This window comes from Physella acuta, unplaced genomic scaffold (assembly GCF_028476545.2).
Source record: "Physella acuta isolate Inbredline_101_S28 unplaced genomic scaffold, ASM2847654v3 ptg000800l, whole genome shotgun sequence".
Taxonomy (NCBI): Eukaryota; Metazoa; Mollusca; class Gastropoda; family Physidae; genus Physella; species Physella acuta.
The window spans coordinates 27,514-45,102 of NW_026732318.1; the positions used below are offsets into that span (position 1 = coordinate 27,514).

The following is a 17,589-nucleotide window of genomic DNA, read 5'->3' on the forward strand; positions in this document are numbered from 1 at the left end:
ACTTATGGTAGGAAAATACCCATCTGACACACCATCTCCCCACTTGTATTCCAACAACTCCAAGTAATGTCTAAGTTACATGAGTAAAAGGGTTGAAGAATTAAATATAAACATGGTCTATATATATTATTGGATATGTATTTAATATTTAATTTAATGTTTTAAAAACATAGTGACCTACAATGTGCAAATTATTAATATATTAAATTTGTATCATTTTTGGTTTTTAATATAATTCACTTAATTTATAAAATAAATAATAAAATAAAAATAATAAATGTATTTTGTAAACATTTAAATTTTATTTCCAGATGTAAATGAATGTCTGAACTCAGCACTGAACAACTGTGATCAAGACTGCACTAACTATCCAGGAGGATTCTCCTGCAAATGTTTTCCTGGTTTTATATACAACACTACAGAAAAGAGATGCTTTGGTACATTTTAATTGTTTTTATTAATATGATTAGCTATAGTTTACTAATATCATTAGCTATAGTTTACTAATATCATTAGCTATAGTTTACTAATATCATTAGCTATAGTTTACTAATATCATTAGCTATAGTTTACTAATATCATTAGCTATAGTTTACTAATATCATTAGCTATAGTTTACTAATATCATTAGCTATAGTTTACTAATATCATTAGCTATAGTTTACTTATATCATTAGCTATAGTTTACAATTTTAAAAATCGTACTTTAAATTGATGTATCCTTTAAATAAATTATTTTTATAAAACAGATGTTGATGAGTGTGCTAAGGGGACATCACTGTGTACTCAGGGTTGTATTAACACAATAGGAAGCTACAGGTGCTCTTGTGGGAGTGGTTTTCTACTTGCTGATGATGGTGTATCTTGTACAGGTAAACTGAAAAGTTATTATTTTACCCTTTTCATTTCATATGTAGACCATAGATAGAAATATTCCTCTTGATTCTTGATGTCACATAACCTTGAATATCTTGTACATTAATATATTTAAAACAACTTTTTTGTTAGTGTAATTATAAAAATAATAATAATAAAAATAATAATAATATAAAATAAAAATGAGGATAAATTTCAATGCAGTTTTTGTTTACATTTTAAATTAACAATGTTTGAGATATAATATTATTTTTGTGTCCAACAGCTATCAACTCCTGTATGAATAAGAATTGTGCATCAACCTGTGCTGTGGTGAATGGTATGGAAACCTGTTTCTGTCCCAAAGGCCAAATAGTTGACAGCAACAATGAACTTCAGTGTCAAGGTAAAAATTAACCACCTGATTCTACTTAAACTTTCTTAAAAAAATATTTTTGCTCATGTAGACATAATTTATGAGTAAAAAAAATCCTCTTTAGAACTAGCTATCCATTGGGCAGATGAAGTAGAGTTCATATGTTTCTAGGCCTTGGCATATGAAGGGAAGGTGTTGTCAGCGCTTTACCCAGCTGCCCTTACTTTTCATAACGTAAGTTAGGTACCCATCAGAGCTAGGTGCACTCAGAGACATTCTACTGACTTGGACCTGGATTTGAACTTGACACTTTCGGATTATCAGTCCAGCGCTATATCACTTAGGCCACATAATGTATAACCTAGTTCTATTTTCTGCTTTCCTATATCTTTTTAATTTGAAGAATCAAAATGCACATTTTGGTGTTTTATAACATAATATTCTGTTGAAATAACTGCAAAACCTTCTTTATCTATGTAGATGTAGACTTGTGTGCCTCAAAGCCATGTGATCAAATGTGTGAGGAGAATGCTGATGGAACAGAATTTGTTTGCAGCTGTAGAGATGGCTACATCTTAGCAGAAGATAAAGTGTCGTGTAAAGGTAGCTGCATTTTACCTCCTAATTTTAAAAATGATTTTGCTGTCATATTACATATAAGTTTCCTAAATATGGACCTAAAAACTTAATAACATTATTTCTAGGAAAAAGTAAATTAATCAAAGTTTGTGTAAAACCTGTTTGCATATTTTAGCTTAAAAATGCTATTAAATTTATAGTGCATTAGATATGATTTCTATTTATTTAAAAAATTGAGAGTTATGGTTCTTGAATAAGTAAAAATGTATTTTTCCATCTAACAAATCAGAATGTCCATTTGGAAAGTTTGGTGCTGCCTGTTCTGGTACATGCTCTTGTAAATTTGAAAACACAAAACTTTGTAGCTCATCAAATGGTTCCTGTGAATGCAAGCCTGTAAGTGTTTTCTAAATGAAATAAAACAAAATTCATATAGAAATTTAGAAAATAAAATGTAATTTGTTTATCAAGTCTGATGAAAAAGAGCAATTATTATTTTAACCTTTTTTTAAAATCATTCAAACAGGGCTGGACTGGAGTAGACTGCAGTACAGACATCAATGAATGCCTTGGAAGCCCTTCACCATGTCCTGATGCAAACAGCCAGTGTATTAATGCTCAAGGCTCTTTCTACTGCAAGTGTAATAATGGTTTCATTCAGAAAAATCAGTCTCAAAATGATTGTTATGGTGAGTTTTTTTTTTTTTTAGGAGGAAAAGAAAGCTGGCTAAAGCCACTTCAGGATACAAAATTTCATGCCAAAGTTTTTAAGGTTAATGGTTGAATTTTCAAATTTTGATCATCTACACATGGTAATAAGCTTAAATGCTTGTAGGCCTTACCATCATTAACATAATGGTTATTTAAATAAATGCTTTTCAGAATGTGATGAGAACTTTTATGGAGCTGATTGTGCATCAGTCTGTAGCTGTAACTCACAAACTTCAACATGTAACAAAGTTACAGGTGCCTGTTCATGTAACCCCGGATGGGAAGGGACCAACTGTGATGTGGACATTGATGAATGTGCAAGAAGTATGACACCATACAAAACAAGTTTTACTGTTCTTATTTTATAAAATTAAATTTAAAATAAATTAATTTACTTTTACGTATTATTCCCTAGACACCCATAACTGTGGTGCCACTAAAGTTTGTGTCAACACCTATGGATCTTACAGGTGTGATTGTCTACCTGGTCATCAGGTCAATGCCTCAAATCTTTGTGAAGGTAAAACACAGTAGTCTTTTTTTTAAAATAAATACTAAAGTAAATGTTCAGAATGATTGTTGAGACAGTGTTAACATCATCCACTGCTTAAAGGCTGGGATAAAAACAAATTTAAAGAGAGAAGCTAATTTCTATAGCTAACATTGCATAATACAAGTGAAAATAAGATAACATTCCATAGGGAGATCACTCATAAATAATTTAAAAAAAACCTATTGCAACAACTACAATGACAACAGACAAATGAGAGTCAAGACATTTAACAATCTATACTAACAACATTTCTGTTGTCTACAACATCTTGACAGACTACATGTTAACTTCTACAGGATTATTACTGTATGATCAATTAGGCTTAAAAAATATCACATTACCTAGCACTGATCAAGGTAAAATACACAGAACCAAAAGCTACATACTAAACAACAATAAAATGACTGCTTCTGACCTAGCATCCTGTCTAGCTTATACAACTTTACTTTCTTACACATCAAATGTTTACTTCATTAACATTTAAAGGTGTTTATCAGACTGTGGTATTTAAGAAAAAAATGATTCATAAGTTTAAATAAACTATAATACCATTACATTTGTCGTGTTAAACATTTAACTATTAATTCCAATATAAAAAAAATGCAAATAAATTTTCTGTAAAATTCTGCAGATATAAATGAATGTATAAACAATCCATGTAGCTCTAACAAAATCTGCTACAACACAGAAGGATCATACACATGTACTTGCCCATCTGGCTATTCATTAGCAGCAAATGGAAGTTGTGTTGGTACGTGCAAATTACTCTTCTTTCATTCTTTCCTGTTAATAAAATATTTTACATTTTCTCATGTGTAAGCAATAGTTTCTTAAATGAAAAATAAATTATACTAATTAAAACTTTTTATTCCAATGGCTTAAAAAAATTTTAATTAATGTATCTCTTCATGTTATTTATATGTATAACAATTCATTTCTGAAGTTCAAGAGTAAACAATTATTCCATAAAAAGCTTACCAGTATTTTGTTGCAATTTACTATTTTTTATTTTAGATATTGATGAATGCTCCAGCAACCCATGCACCTCAAATAAAACTTGCTACAATAATGTTGGTTCATACACATGTACTTGTCCATTAGGCTACTCATTAGCAGCCAATGGCAGCTGTGTTGGTATGTAGGTTAACTGATAAAATAAATCTATAAGATAATAATACAATAAAATATATTTTTGATTATTTAAAATATTTGGTTATAAGTAGATGGAGTATCATGTTTTTAATATAAATTATAACTGCTGCAAAACATTGTAAATGATAGGAAAATAATTAAAAAATCTTTCAAAATAAAACTTTTTTTTCATAATATCCATGTATGCATTTATTTTAAAATTAACTTAATTTCTACTGTAGTAATTGTAAAAAAAATGGTATATTTTGTCTTCACAGATATCAATGAGTGCTCCAGTAACCCTTGCACCTTAAATAAAACTTGCATCAATACAATTGGTTCATACACATGCAATTGTCCAATGGGATATTCGTTGGCAGCTAATGGCAGTTGTGTTGGTATGTAGACAATTATTTCTTGTTATTTATATAAAAGTAAAAATAAAAGTGTACTTGATACACTTGGTGAGGCTTTAACTTGTCACACACTGCAAAGTGATCTCTTAACCACAACTAAAATAAACAAATATTTGTTTCACAAAATTCAATAAAAAAAAATTAACCAAAGTGTCTTCAACAATTAATTGATTTTTTTCGGTGAATCTATTATGGTGGTACATAGATGAATACTGTTTTCAATACAATGACATAAACATCTCTTATCTTTTATAGTATATTCCTGTTCCACATTCTTGATATTTCAATTACCACCATGGAATTCGAACAATGATTTACTGTCTTTTTTTTGTAGAATCACCTTTACAACATTGAAATCCTTTAGAGTTATATGACTAAAGTGTTGTAAGAGTCTAATTAAATTATTGTTATTGTATGTTAATTGTACTTACAGATATCAATGAATGCACCAGCAACCCATGCTCAACAAATCAGACCTGCATTAACACTGTAGGTTCCTATACATGTGACTGCCTGTCAGGTTATTCATTGGCTGCAAATGCTAGCTGTGTTGGTATGTATAACATAGTTCAAATTTTACAATTTAAACATGCATCCTTAGCCGTAATATAAACATTCTTAATATAACACCATAAAAATAAATTGTTAACATTTTTTTAAAAAGCAATTATACTAATTTATTAATCATTAAAAATTGTGATCATTTAATCAAATACAAATTCAATACAAATTACATTTTTTTTATTTAAAAGGAATAAATTATCAACACAAAATAATCAAATAAAACTAAGGGCTTAATATTATCTTTGCAGATATTAATGAATGCACAAGTAACCCATGTTCATCAAATAAAGTTTGTTACAACACTGCTGGTTCCTACACATGCAACTGTACACTGGGCTATTCATTAGCAGCCAATGGTAGCTGTGTTGGTAAGTAGAAAAATAGAATCTTTATAGTCTTGATAACTTGATCATTAATATCAATTCAATAAACATTAATTATTTCTTGGCGTTTCATAATCAAAACTGTTATTACTTATAAGTTTATAATAACAAATGTGTAGGCCTTTCCTGATAGTGCTGTTACACAAACAATTAAATCATATTACAAAACTATTGGTTTATGTTCAAATAATTTCAAAATGGGTTTTCTATTAGCAGTCAGCGATATGTGTGTTGGTTAGTTCATATTTTAGGTATAAAATATTATTTGAAAACTATTTTTTACAAAAAAATAAAAATAAGTACCAGAAGAAAGAGAAAATAATTATAACAATTGTATTGAATTTTAAAAAAAAATCATAATTAAAAAAAATAATAATAATCTTTCTTGATATTAACTTGTTTTACATCAAAGTAAATGTGAAATTTAACAATTTAACAAAAACACAATTAAAAACGAAGTTTATATTTTCTTCACAGATATCAATGAGTGCAGCAGTAACCCTTGCACCTCTAATAAAACTTGCATCAATACAATTGGTTCCTACACATGCAATTGTTCAATGGGATATTCAATGGCAGTCAATGGCACATGTGTTGGTATGTAAAAATATATTTTGTTTTGTTGTATAAGAGTAAATAAATGAAAAATACTGATATACTAAACTTTAGCTTTTCTACTACTAAAATTTGCCAAATACATTAAACATTAAAATTTGAGGCTTGTTAAAGCATTCATAATTATTACCATCATGGAAATGGAGACAATATTTTACAATCTTGTTAGATAACATCGATTTAAAAAAAAAGAAATTATTCAAATTTGTATCAATCTAAATAATTATTTAAAGCACTTTAGCTGAGCTGAATTTTTACCAGAAGTTAATGGTACTTTTAGATATCAATGAGTGCTCCAGTAACCCTTGCACCTCAAATAAAACTTGTATCAATACCATTGGTTCCTACACATGCAATTGTCCAATGGGATATTCATTAGCAGCCAATGGCAGCTGTGTTGGTAAGTAAAATTATGTTTTGTTTACTGGAATAAAAGTAAAAAAGTGAAAAATACTTATATACTAAACTTAAGCTTTTCAGATACTTAGTAACTACTAAAATTTGTCAATACGTCTAATATTAAAATTTGACACATGTTAAAAAATTCAGCATTATTAGGTCATCATGGAAATGGTGACAATATTTTACAATCTTGTTAGATAACATCAATTTAAAAAAAAAAATTATTCAAATTTTATGACTAAATAGTTGAAAGAATCCAATGATTTTTTTAAGTACTTTAGCTGAGTTGAATTTTTACCATAAGTTAATGGTACTTTCAGATATCAATGAGTGCTCCAGTAACCCTTGCACGTCTAATAAAACTTGCTTCAATACAATTGGTTCCTACACATGCAATTGTTCAATGGGATATTCAATGGCAGTCAATGGAACATGTGTTGGTATGTAAAAATATATTTTGTTTTGTTGTATAAAAGAAAATATATGAAAAATACTGATATACATTTTATTTTGTTGTATAAAAGAAAATATATGAAAAATACTGATATATACTAAACTTTAGCTTTTCTACTACTAAAATTTGCCAAATACATTAAACATTAAAATTTGAGGCTTGTTAAAGCATGCATAATTATTACCATCATGGAAATGGAAACAATATTTTACGATCTTGTTAGATAACATCAATTTAAAAAAAAAGAAATTATTCAAATTTGTATCAATCCAATTAAGAATTTAAAGTACTTTAGCTGAGTTGAATTTTACAGGAAGTTAATGGTCCTTTCAGATATCAATGAGTGTTCCAGTAAACCTTGCACCTCAAATAAAACTTGTATCAATACCATTGGTTCCTATACATGCAATTGTCCAATGGGATATTCATTAGCAGCAAATGGCAGCTGTGTTGGTATGTGTGTAACATTATATATTGAAATAAATGTTTGATACAAATAAAATTAATAAAAAGTGAAAATATTTTAATATTTTTTTACTTATCTGTATTTCATGATAATATTTGAACATTAATTTAAAAAATATATAAATAAATATATATTCTGTAAGCTCTATTTCAAAGTATTTTTTATTTATTTTCAAAATAGTTTTCTGTAAAAATGCTATCTTAATACAATTTCTAAACATTACAGATGTTGATGAATGTGCAACAATAAAACCATGCCAACAAAAGTGTACTAATAGTCCTGGTGGATACAATTGTTCTTGCTATGATACTTTCACAATGAACAGCAATGGTACATGCACATGTGAGTTCTTTATTAATTTTCTTTTCTAAAATTACCAATTCATAATAAACATTTTTATATTTAAGACTTTAATAATCTTTTTACTTAATCACCTGTTTTTATCCATGCTAAGCTATTGCATTAATAACTTTGAAAGTAATGTTAATCATTAACAAATATATTTTTTGATCTTTTTTTCCCACAGTGATTTATTCAAAGCTCTTTGAAATTAGGTTCCCCTTTTTTATTCCGCCTGACATTTTATTTGATAAAAACTCAGAAGAATACAAAGCCATCATGAAGGAACTCCAGAGTGGTGTGAGTGTCTTGAATACTCAGTTTGTAGAAAGAACCTTATTTTAAATATTTTTAAAAATATTAACGTCTAACAGCTAGATTGTAAAGTTATATGTATGTATATTAGAAATATTATTAAAAATGTAAAAATTATTGTACATGATTATCGTGTATTTATTTAGATGAAAAACCAATTGAATAAGCTGGTTCAAGGTTTCTTGGACTTTGTTGTGAAAAATTTAAGGTAAAATGAATCAAGTCTTAAAATTTTATTTTCTAAATTTATATATATAGTTACATGTAGTACAGCATTAGTAAAAGTAAAGTAAAGTTCCCTTTTCAAACCTGAATGTCTATGGGGCAAGTGAAGTAGAATTCACTGGTTTCTGTGACCTCGGCATATGTAGAGACAGTGTGGTCAGCACTATGCCCAGCAGCCTTTACTTTCCCTAACGAGAGTTAGGTACCCATCAGAGTTGGGTGGATTCAGAGATGGTCTACTGACTTGAACCCAAATTTGAACTCGAGACTTATGGGTTAGCAGTCAGGCTCTTGACCGCTAGACCACTCCGTCCCCCCAGTTAATTATAAATATTTTTGAAAAATTCTTTCTCTAATCATTTTAAATGTTAATCTTTTTACCATTCAGTGTTATTTAATTTTTCATTGACAAGCAAATTTAATTGAACTGTGTGAATACGTTTTTCTTCTGAAAACTTCCAGTTTAAAAAAAATTATAAAACTATTTTTAAAAATTATAATAAAAGGTTGTAAGGTTAATTTTCAAACCTTTATTTACATCAGAAAAGGCAGTTTGATTGTTGAGGCTGAGGCTATGATAGATGGAAGTGTCAACACGAACCCTGCTGGTGAATTTATCAAAGCTCTTACTAAACTCAACATGGATCTGGTAACTGTCAATGGCACATATCAGAGTAATGCAACAATCACAGTTAATAACTTCTGTGAGTTTACTTATCTGTATTCTCTAGATTTGTATCTCATTTAAAAGTCTGTGTTTTAAGTAGTAATCTAATTACACTTTAGGAAATACATAAATTGTTAACATGTTATGATTCTCCATTAAAAATCTTGAGATTATAAAATAACTTTAGCTTCAGATTTAACTAAAATAATTTTTACATTACATAATTATTTGTAGTTAATGATTGTTTAGTTAATACTTATATATCTCTACACCTAATTTATATAATGAATCTTAAAAATTTTAAAACAATTATATGATCCTAAAATAATGTTCTAAAATTTCATATCTTTTATTTTACAAAGTGATTACAAATGAAGTTAGCCAGTGTGAAGCAAGGTCAAAGGTTGACCCCTGCAGTGATGATGAGATATGTGTTACTGCCAGTGATGGTGTGGCAGTTTGTAAGCAGTAAGTGAATTATAAAAGTGAACACAATTATAACATTATTTGCCTTTTTGAGGCTGAACAGTTAGGGAAGAGCAGATAGTAGAGTTCATTTGTATTGGAGAACATTTATATCATTTCAATATACCACAATGTTCACTCACCATAAGGGATCATCCATAAATGATGTCACACTTTTTTGACAATTTTTACCTCCCCCCTCCCCTCCGCCACACATCGTCACAAAAAGCCAGACCCCCCCCTAAAATGACGTCACACCTCAGTCTACAACCCCCATCAAAACTAAAAAAAAAGTTGAATTTTTTTTTAAACATTGATATTTTTCCAAAATCTTGTCTGAACTCCATCAAAATAGAGTATTTTAATCAATTCCTATTACAATTTATTAAAACAGTTTTCTAACATTGGTTTTTTATAATGCAAAAGTGTGACATTGCACCATCTGTACCCCCTCCCCCTCATCACACACTGTCACAAAATTACGGACCCTCCCCCCTTACGAGTGTGACGTCATTTATGGACGACCCCTAACTTCCAACAAAATTGAACTTCCTTCCTCTACAATTTAGTAAACTATAAAGATTAAAATCATAACATTAAACTCAGGTAGTAAGGAAAATTATTAATCTATATATATAATTCTCTTCTTGGAGATGATAGAAAACACCAAGCTGTAAGCGAGCTCCCTACCACCCCCACTCTACATGGTCTAGTGAGCTGTGGTTCAAGCTAAAAGTTTACAATTGTAGAGCCGGGTTAAATGGTGACGGTTATTAGGGGCAGATAATGTAGTTTGAAACGATTTTAAACTTAGGGGAGGTAACTAAGAGGAGTTTGCTTACATGGGGGATGTGGGGTAGGGGTTGGGGAAAGGAGGGGGGGTTATCATCCTTAACGAGCTACTGATAGTGTTTTAAAGCAAATATTTTTAGTGGCGGCGTTGGTACTGTCGAATTCACAAATTATGCATGACTGAAAAGTAGAAAATAAAACAACTTAATAGCGGCATATGATACGCCACGGGTTGGCTAGTTTATTATAATAAAAAAAAAATCTAACAAGTGGCCAAATATTTTGCAGCTAAAATGCTTCAAATAACAAATAACTTAAGGAATAATTTACCTATTTCTAATATTTCTAATATATATAAACAAATTTATGATATAATGAAAATCAAATAGCAAGGGGACTAAATCTGTTTTTTTATATTTAATATTATGTGTTTAATATTAAGAATATTTGGGTTTAAAGTCTAGTGGGTAAGTAAAAAATGACTGGGGACGGTAACGTCTAAGACTTAATATGTTAATTTATTTATGGCATTTACTGAGGTTTAAAATGTTGTTGTTTGCTTCGAAATTCCAAGTTATCCAGAGTAACTACATCATATTAATTTGAGCAAGACAATGGCTACATTTTCTTAAACATCTTTTTTCAGTAGTATTTAAAAGATTCTCAAAGTGTTTCTATTTCTCAAGAAAATATACAAGTTATCATTTTTCATTTAATTTAATATACTTATATTATGAAACAAATGCTAACTTTATACTAGTCTAATGAATGTTATTCTTGAATTTAAAAAAAATACTAATCTATTGCTTAGTTACTCACATGAACAGCAGAGGGTGTCTATTTAATGTAAGAAACCCACATTATTCTCTTAAAATTTTCTGTCACAGATACATTGACAAAGAGACAAGAGACAAGCAAATTGGAATAGGTGTTGGTGTTGGAGTGGGTGGTCTGATAGTTATTGCAATTATTACAACTCTGGTTGTAAGACACAAACTCAAGTCCAGGAAATACCAAGGTTAGCATCATTCATATATGCTTATAATAGACAGGTTTTCAACTCTCAATACATAAATTGTTTAACATTTTAATTTAATATATTAGAAAAAGAAAACTATTTTGTCTGAACCTGGATATTATTTTGTTATTTATGTCTATTACTTACCATGTATACAATTTTTTTTCAGCCTATTGAAATTGAGATGCAATGTGTTGATCAATTCCTGATGTTGTTAAAGATTCAGCATTTCAAAACATGACAAAAAACTGAAACCTGAAACACATTTAACCACATTTTAGTCTACATAATGAACTATATATTTACATCTAAATATTATGTTGCTGTGTTTGTTTTATGCATATTACAAATGTAAATTATTTCGCCCTTATGTTTATAATTAATAGCTATTTCTTATACAATGAATGTTTTCTACAAAAAAATTCACAACATAAGTTAACTTATCAGGTTTTTTTGTCTCTTCTTCATAAAAAATTGAGCTAACTTCAATACAATGAGATTTCTATTTCTAAACAGTGAATGACATAGAAAATATTTTGTTTGTATGGTCATACCAGTACTATATTATGTGTCAAGCGTTTCTCTATAATTATTTTGCTATTGAACTTTAGTTTTAACATATATCTTGTCATACTGTGTTTTTAGTTTGAAACTGTGATTATTATCTTTTTGTATAAAACACCAAACACATACTGTGTGCTTATATCCTTTTTTACTTTTCTATACATTTTAACATTTTTATTAATAAAATAAAAAAAAAAAAATTCGTTTTATTTTTACTTCTTGTTTGTTAATTTTCATTACAGTTTTAAATACTTTTACGAGGCTTGTATTTAATGTGCGTTGTAGACTGTGCTAATTTTTAAATATTACTTGTTATTTAACGGCTAAATTATTTTAGAATAATCTAAGCATCTTGGGTGAATTCAGGCTAGATGACATGCATTTAATTTGTGACTCGCCATAGGCGAATAGTGAGGACAGTGAACCTATGTAGATGTCTGCAAAAATTAGTTTAAAAAGCAGACATTATCTTTATTGGTAATTTAGTGAACTTTTATGTCTTTTATCTTTTGAGATAACGTAAGGGATCGTCCTTGAAAGACGTCACAATCAAAGAGAGAACGGGAACGAGTTTCGGATTTTCTTGACTAGGTACATTCGGGGGGGGGGGGGGGGGATTAGACAGCTATGTCACGTAGCTTAAGCCTTTTTTATATTTTTTAAAACGATTGTTTTCTGAAAATTGTTATGGGAATCGTTTGATATAGTAAATGTTGACCAAACTCAGAAAACATTGAAAATAATTAATATTTAACTAACAAATAAAAGCAATTCTGATTAGGGGAGGTAGGCATAGTTGTGAAGTTATTTTAAGGCGGGGGTGGGGGTGTTTGTAACGATTTTTCAAGACTATGTAGGGGGAGATAAAAATCGTTGTTAAAAAAGCATGACTTCGTTTATGGAAAACCCCATATTCTTATTTAAGAAAATGTGAAAATAACGTGTTAATTTAACACGTCGGATTAAATACAATGTCATGTTTTTTTAAACAATGTACTGTCAACGTAAAATACAGGCAGCAAAAAAAAAATATACGCAGTTAATAAAAATAGAAGTACTATCTGTAGCATTTAAAAGGAAAAGTTTATTGATAACAGAAAAAATATGTTGTCTTTTTCTCTAAACTAGGTCTACATCCTTATCTTTCGCAGTTAAAAAAGAATGTCGTGACATTTCGATTGAAAGTTAAGAGGGGTTCTAAAGTCTAATTGTGCAGACATTTTGAAATTATAATTTTATTTAAATGGATGGCAAATAAATTTAGGGCCTATAAGTATTGATACTTTTACAATGCGCTTTGAATTTAAGTTGCTATTTTTTCTTCATTACTAAGTTATTAAGATCTGTTGAAATCTGAATCTATTATTTGCCTATAATTTTCGTGTTCAGTAAAAGCTAGTATGTTACGTATAGTTTTAAAGTAGGCCCCATATGCAAATTTACCATAACATCAATGCAAACAAAAATGATTGTCAACGCAATTATTTCAGTTATTGTCAAGTAATATATGTTCGGATGTAGCAATGTTTAAAAAGACAGAACCACTAAAATCACCAAGCAAAGTTTATAAATTGACGGGTTATGTTACATTTCTTGCTTTAATCATTCATTTACTAAAAGACGACTTGGCCGTAACTAATTTCACCATGAAGGTTCTTATTGTATGTCTGCTTGCTGTCACTTTTGGTAAGTCAATGGTAGTAGTTTGTTATGTTCACAGCTGTAGCTGTGGGTTTACAGCTCTAGATTTGGGTGATGTTGATAGCTTTAGCTTTGAGTGTACATCAGTATATTTGGGTGATAACATCACACACGTTTACATCTGTAGATGTATGTGATGTTTACAGCCGTAGATGTGGGGGATGTTTACAGCCGTAGATGTGGATAATGTTTACAGCTGTAGATTTGGGTTAACGGCTGTTGATATGCGTTTACAGCCGTAGATTTGGGTGGCGTTTACTGTTGTAGATATACGTTAACAGCTGCAGATGTGGGTTTACAGCCCTATATATGGGTGATGTTTACAGATGTAGATGTGGGTGATGTTTACACATGTAGATGTGGGGGATGTTTACGGCCGTATATGTGGATATTTACAGCTGTAGATTTGGGTTAACAGCCGTAGATGTAGGGATGTTTAAAGATGTGATTGATTTGATGGATTGCGTATAAACATTCGCTATTATATGTTCAAAAATCCAATTAATACTCTAATTTCTAGAGACAAATAGCTGTTATTTGATCTAATCTTGAAGAAAAGGTGCAGATTTTTCATTTTTTAAACTAATTTCGCAGCTAAAATTAAATAAAATATCGCTTCGAGTTTACTATAACCTAATTTATCAAATAAAGATGTATCAAATAAAACATACACATTATTCTTATATTTATATGAGAGCTACGAGTAGGCCACACAAATAAACAAAATAAAAAACGGACGATACATAATTATTAAAACCATGTTCGCAACGAATGTGGAGTCTATTTGTATTTTTATAAAAAATAATATTTTTTTCAACTTGTTTTTTGTTTGTACAGTTTCTTCAGCTGTGGTTAACCAGGACAAGAGGAGACAAATTTTTGGAATTTGCGTGGAGATGTGTGGTGCCGGTTGTCCCCCTGGAACTGTCTGCAAGTCTAACGGATGTGGACACACCTGCCAGCCTATCACAAGTTAGTTAAAACTGTGTTTGTCGTTTTCGATAAATTACAATCTGATTCTGCAAGTAAATCAATCATTATCAACATTCATTTGGACCCCGTGTTGAGCATAGGGAACGCAGCCACACCTCTCCATTGTACTCAACCTTGGGTTATTCCTCAAAGCTGGGTCCACAACATTTCATCTGCCTCTACTTCAATGACAACTGACCTTTTCCATGCTTGTTTTGCTCTATCTACTTTTCCTTTTCCTTGAGGATTCCAATCAGTTGCATGTCTAATGATGTTACTAGTTGTTTACGCATAGTGTGTCCATCGTCATTTACGATTTGTATTTCTTTGCCAATAGGGTCTTGCACAGATTTTTCTCCAACAATAAAACAATACTCTAGCTTAATTTTAATTTTATATTTTTTTTGTTTAATATATTACAGCTTATATATATATATATATATATATATATATATATATATATATATATATATATATATATATATATATATATATATATATGTATTACAGCCTAAAAACTGTTTTTATTTCCTTGCAGCCACCGTCAAACGAGCCGGTTGTATCATGGCTATGTGTAACAGTTTTTGTCTGTACGGAAACAAGCTGACACCTGAGGGGTGTCCATCGTGTGCTTGTAACGAATCACCTCTGACTGTTTAAAAAACTTTAAGCAACAAATAAAGTTTGCCTCTAATACATCTGATGGAGTTACATTTCTTATCAAATTATTTCTCTATAAGATGTCACTTCTTTGGAATATAAAAAATTAATCAAACCAGTTTAATACAAATAACAGCAGCCAATTCAGGGAAGAAAACAAAAAAATAGGTGGGTACAGCAACAAGTTTAAGAGAGGTAACTCCGATGATAACTAGTCACAGCAACTAAACTAGGGGAGAAAACTCAATGTTATCTAGGTACAGCGTCCTTTCTAGGGGAGAAAACTAAATGTTAGCTAGGTACAGGGTCCTATCTAGGTCAGAAAACTCAATGTTAGCTAGGTACAGCAACCTATCTAGGGGAGAAAACTCAATATTAGCTAGGTACAGCAACCTATCTAGGGGAGAATACTCAATGTTAGCTAGGTACAGCAACCTATCTAGGTCAGAAAACTCAATGTTAGCTAGGTACAGCAACCTATCTAGGGAAGTAAACTCAATGTTAGCTAGGTACAGCAACCTATCTAGGTCAGAAAACTCAATGTTAGCTAGGTACAGCAACCTATCTAGGTGAAAAAAACTCAATGTTAGGTGGATACAGAAACACTTGTAGGGGAGGCAACTCCGATGTTATATTTTACGTACGTGACAAAACAAAATTACTGTAAATATAATGTAAACTATCGTTTCATGATTATTTCAACACAATAGGCAAATGAAAATAATCTTGTGGATAACCCTGTTAATACATGCAAAAATTGTTAATAAGAATCCTGGTAATATAAGTTTATTAGTTTATCACTTACTGGTCTATTTTTTTTTTAAAGGTGAATGATTTTCGTTTAAACGAATGAATTAGTTCGCAACGTCTGTGTGTTTGTTTATTTGTTTGTAGTTTGTGTGTTGGTTTGTGGCAAATCTTGTAACTTAGTTTTAACCCACCTTTAATACAGCGATTTCTTTCAAATTTTCCAGATACGTTCTACTTCGATGACAATAGAAGTGTATCTATTTTTTTAATTTAATTGGATCTTTCATTAATCATTAAAATTAATAAACAGTTTCGACTCGTAGGGGAGATAGCAAAATAAAAATCGAGAAAAACATTTCAAAACGCAAATGCAAACAAAAACACAAATACAAATGCAAACACAAACGCAATATGAGAGCAACAAGCAAACACAAACGCAAATACAAACAAAAACACACAAAAAACTTCACGTTCACTTAGTATGCTTTTTTTCTACGAGATCCTATTCTATTTTTAAAAAGTTTAAGTAATCAGAAATGGATTAAAAACATTTGTCTACATACCGAGTTGCCATCCCCCGTAGTGTTATATAAGAATATTCGAGAAAGTTTAGGGGAGAACACTCCCGGTTTATTTTTAATGTCACAGTTTTTCAATTCCAAATATGTGCATTAATTTTGTATTTATTGTGATGTTGCAAAAAACATTTATTCACGTTATTACTTTATGTGTATGATGATCAATTTAAATGTATCATTCGTCCATAATATCATTATTGCAAGCAATTTCATCTATTTATATGAAATAATTATTCAATATTCCATTTTAGTAATCCCACTTTTCCTTTTAAAATATTAGATTAAATTTAGCATTTGGACAATTTAAAAAGCAGTAAAATAAATTATTTGATTTGGTTTTATTTGATTGAATCTGTTTTTTTTTCCAAAGTCAGATATGATCTTCCTCTATTTCTTTAACGCGTGTTCAGTAATAGTAAGGTATGATTTTTTAAAAATGTGTGTCCTGTCTTGTTGGGTTATTTTCCCATCAGCTGCATTTATATTAATAAAGATTATAAATGTTGCAGATATAAATATTTAAAATCGTGTTTGCAACATTTAAAAAAAAATTCAAACTTACCCTTTTTTATGTCAACAGTTCTTCAATTTCAAACATTTGCATTAATATTTAATTTATTTTGTTGTTGCAAAAAGCATTCATTCACGTTATTACTTTATGTGTATGTGTCACAAGAAGGGGGCTAAGGTGAGGACCTCATCTGGTGACACTATCCAAGGTGGGGGACAACACAACTAATTGTATTACTGAAGTCTAATTGTTTGCAATTAGTCTGAAAGCTTATTAAAGTTATATACATCATTAGGGACATGGTGTTACCACACAGGAGGGGAGGTGGTGGCAATAAACTACCAATAGTTTTAGTTACTTTAACGCATGGCACCCGAAAAGTTGAGGCCGATGAGATCATTTATCAGCATTTTTAATGTTAAAATCATTTAAAATACCAAATCAGTTTGCTGATATCTATGCCATATTCTGTATTGATAGGTAGATTCAGTGGCGTACCGAGGTCGGGTGTCCCACGGTGCGTGACT

The 17,589-nt window shown here is 30.1% G+C and overlaps 2 protein-coding genes across 5 annotated transcripts in view; both read left to right on the forward strand.

The window, feature by feature from the left end:
• LOC131951116 (uncharacterized) overlaps positions 1-12,058 on the forward strand; it is a 39,504-nt gene extending 27,446 nt beyond the window's left edge. The window contains exons 50-73 of the mRNA XM_059313402.1: positions 312-437; positions 750-872; positions 1,142-1,261; positions 1,712-1,834; positions 2,100-2,206; positions 2,337-2,499; positions 2,693-2,845; positions 2,937-3,041; positions 3,706-3,825; positions 4,089-4,208; positions 4,484-4,603; positions 5,055-5,174; positions 5,434-5,553; positions 6,046-6,165; positions 6,464-6,583; positions 6,906-7,025; positions 7,373-7,492; positions 7,731-7,847; positions 8,032-8,144; positions 8,306-8,367; positions 8,928-9,088; positions 9,414-9,519; positions 11,196-11,326; positions 11,496-12,058. Coding sequence (XP_059169385.1) covers positions 312-437; positions 750-872; positions 1,142-1,261; positions 1,712-1,834; positions 2,100-2,206; positions 2,337-2,499; positions 2,693-2,845; positions 2,937-3,041; positions 3,706-3,825; positions 4,089-4,208; positions 4,484-4,603; positions 5,055-5,174; positions 5,434-5,553; positions 6,046-6,165; positions 6,464-6,583; positions 6,906-7,025; positions 7,373-7,492; positions 7,731-7,847; positions 8,032-8,144; positions 8,306-8,367; positions 8,928-9,088; positions 9,414-9,519; positions 11,196-11,326; positions 11,496-11,503 — 2,798 coding nt within the window. The 3' untranslated portion in view covers positions 11,504-12,058. The remainder of the gene's footprint in view (positions 1-311; positions 438-749; positions 873-1,141; positions 1,262-1,711; positions 1,835-2,099; positions 2,207-2,336; positions 2,500-2,692; positions 2,846-2,936; positions 3,042-3,705; positions 3,826-4,088; positions 4,209-4,483; positions 4,604-5,054; positions 5,175-5,433; positions 5,554-6,045; positions 6,166-6,463; positions 6,584-6,905; positions 7,026-7,372; positions 7,493-7,730; positions 7,848-8,031; positions 8,145-8,305; positions 8,368-8,927; positions 9,089-9,413; positions 9,520-11,195; positions 11,327-11,495) is intronic.
• A 1,399-nt stretch (positions 12,059-13,457) lies between these two features.
• The window catches only part of LOC131951119 (uncharacterized), a 158,436-nt gene continuing 154,304 nt past the window's right edge, over positions 13,458-17,589 (forward strand). The window contains exons 1-3 of one of the 4 annotated variants that reach the window (XM_059313408.1): positions 13,468-13,576; positions 14,429-14,563; positions 15,102-15,261. In XM_059313408.1, the coding sequence (XP_059169391.1) occupies positions 13,537-13,576; positions 14,429-14,563; positions 15,102-15,223 (297 nt within the window). In that variant the 5' untranslated portion in view covers positions 13,468-13,536 and the 3' untranslated portion in view covers positions 15,224-15,261. Of the gene's footprint in view, positions 13,577-14,428; positions 14,564-15,101; positions 15,262-17,589 lie in introns of those variants that run through there. The other 3 variants (XM_059313407.1, XM_059313409.1, XM_059313405.1) reach the window with 3 other exon arrangements.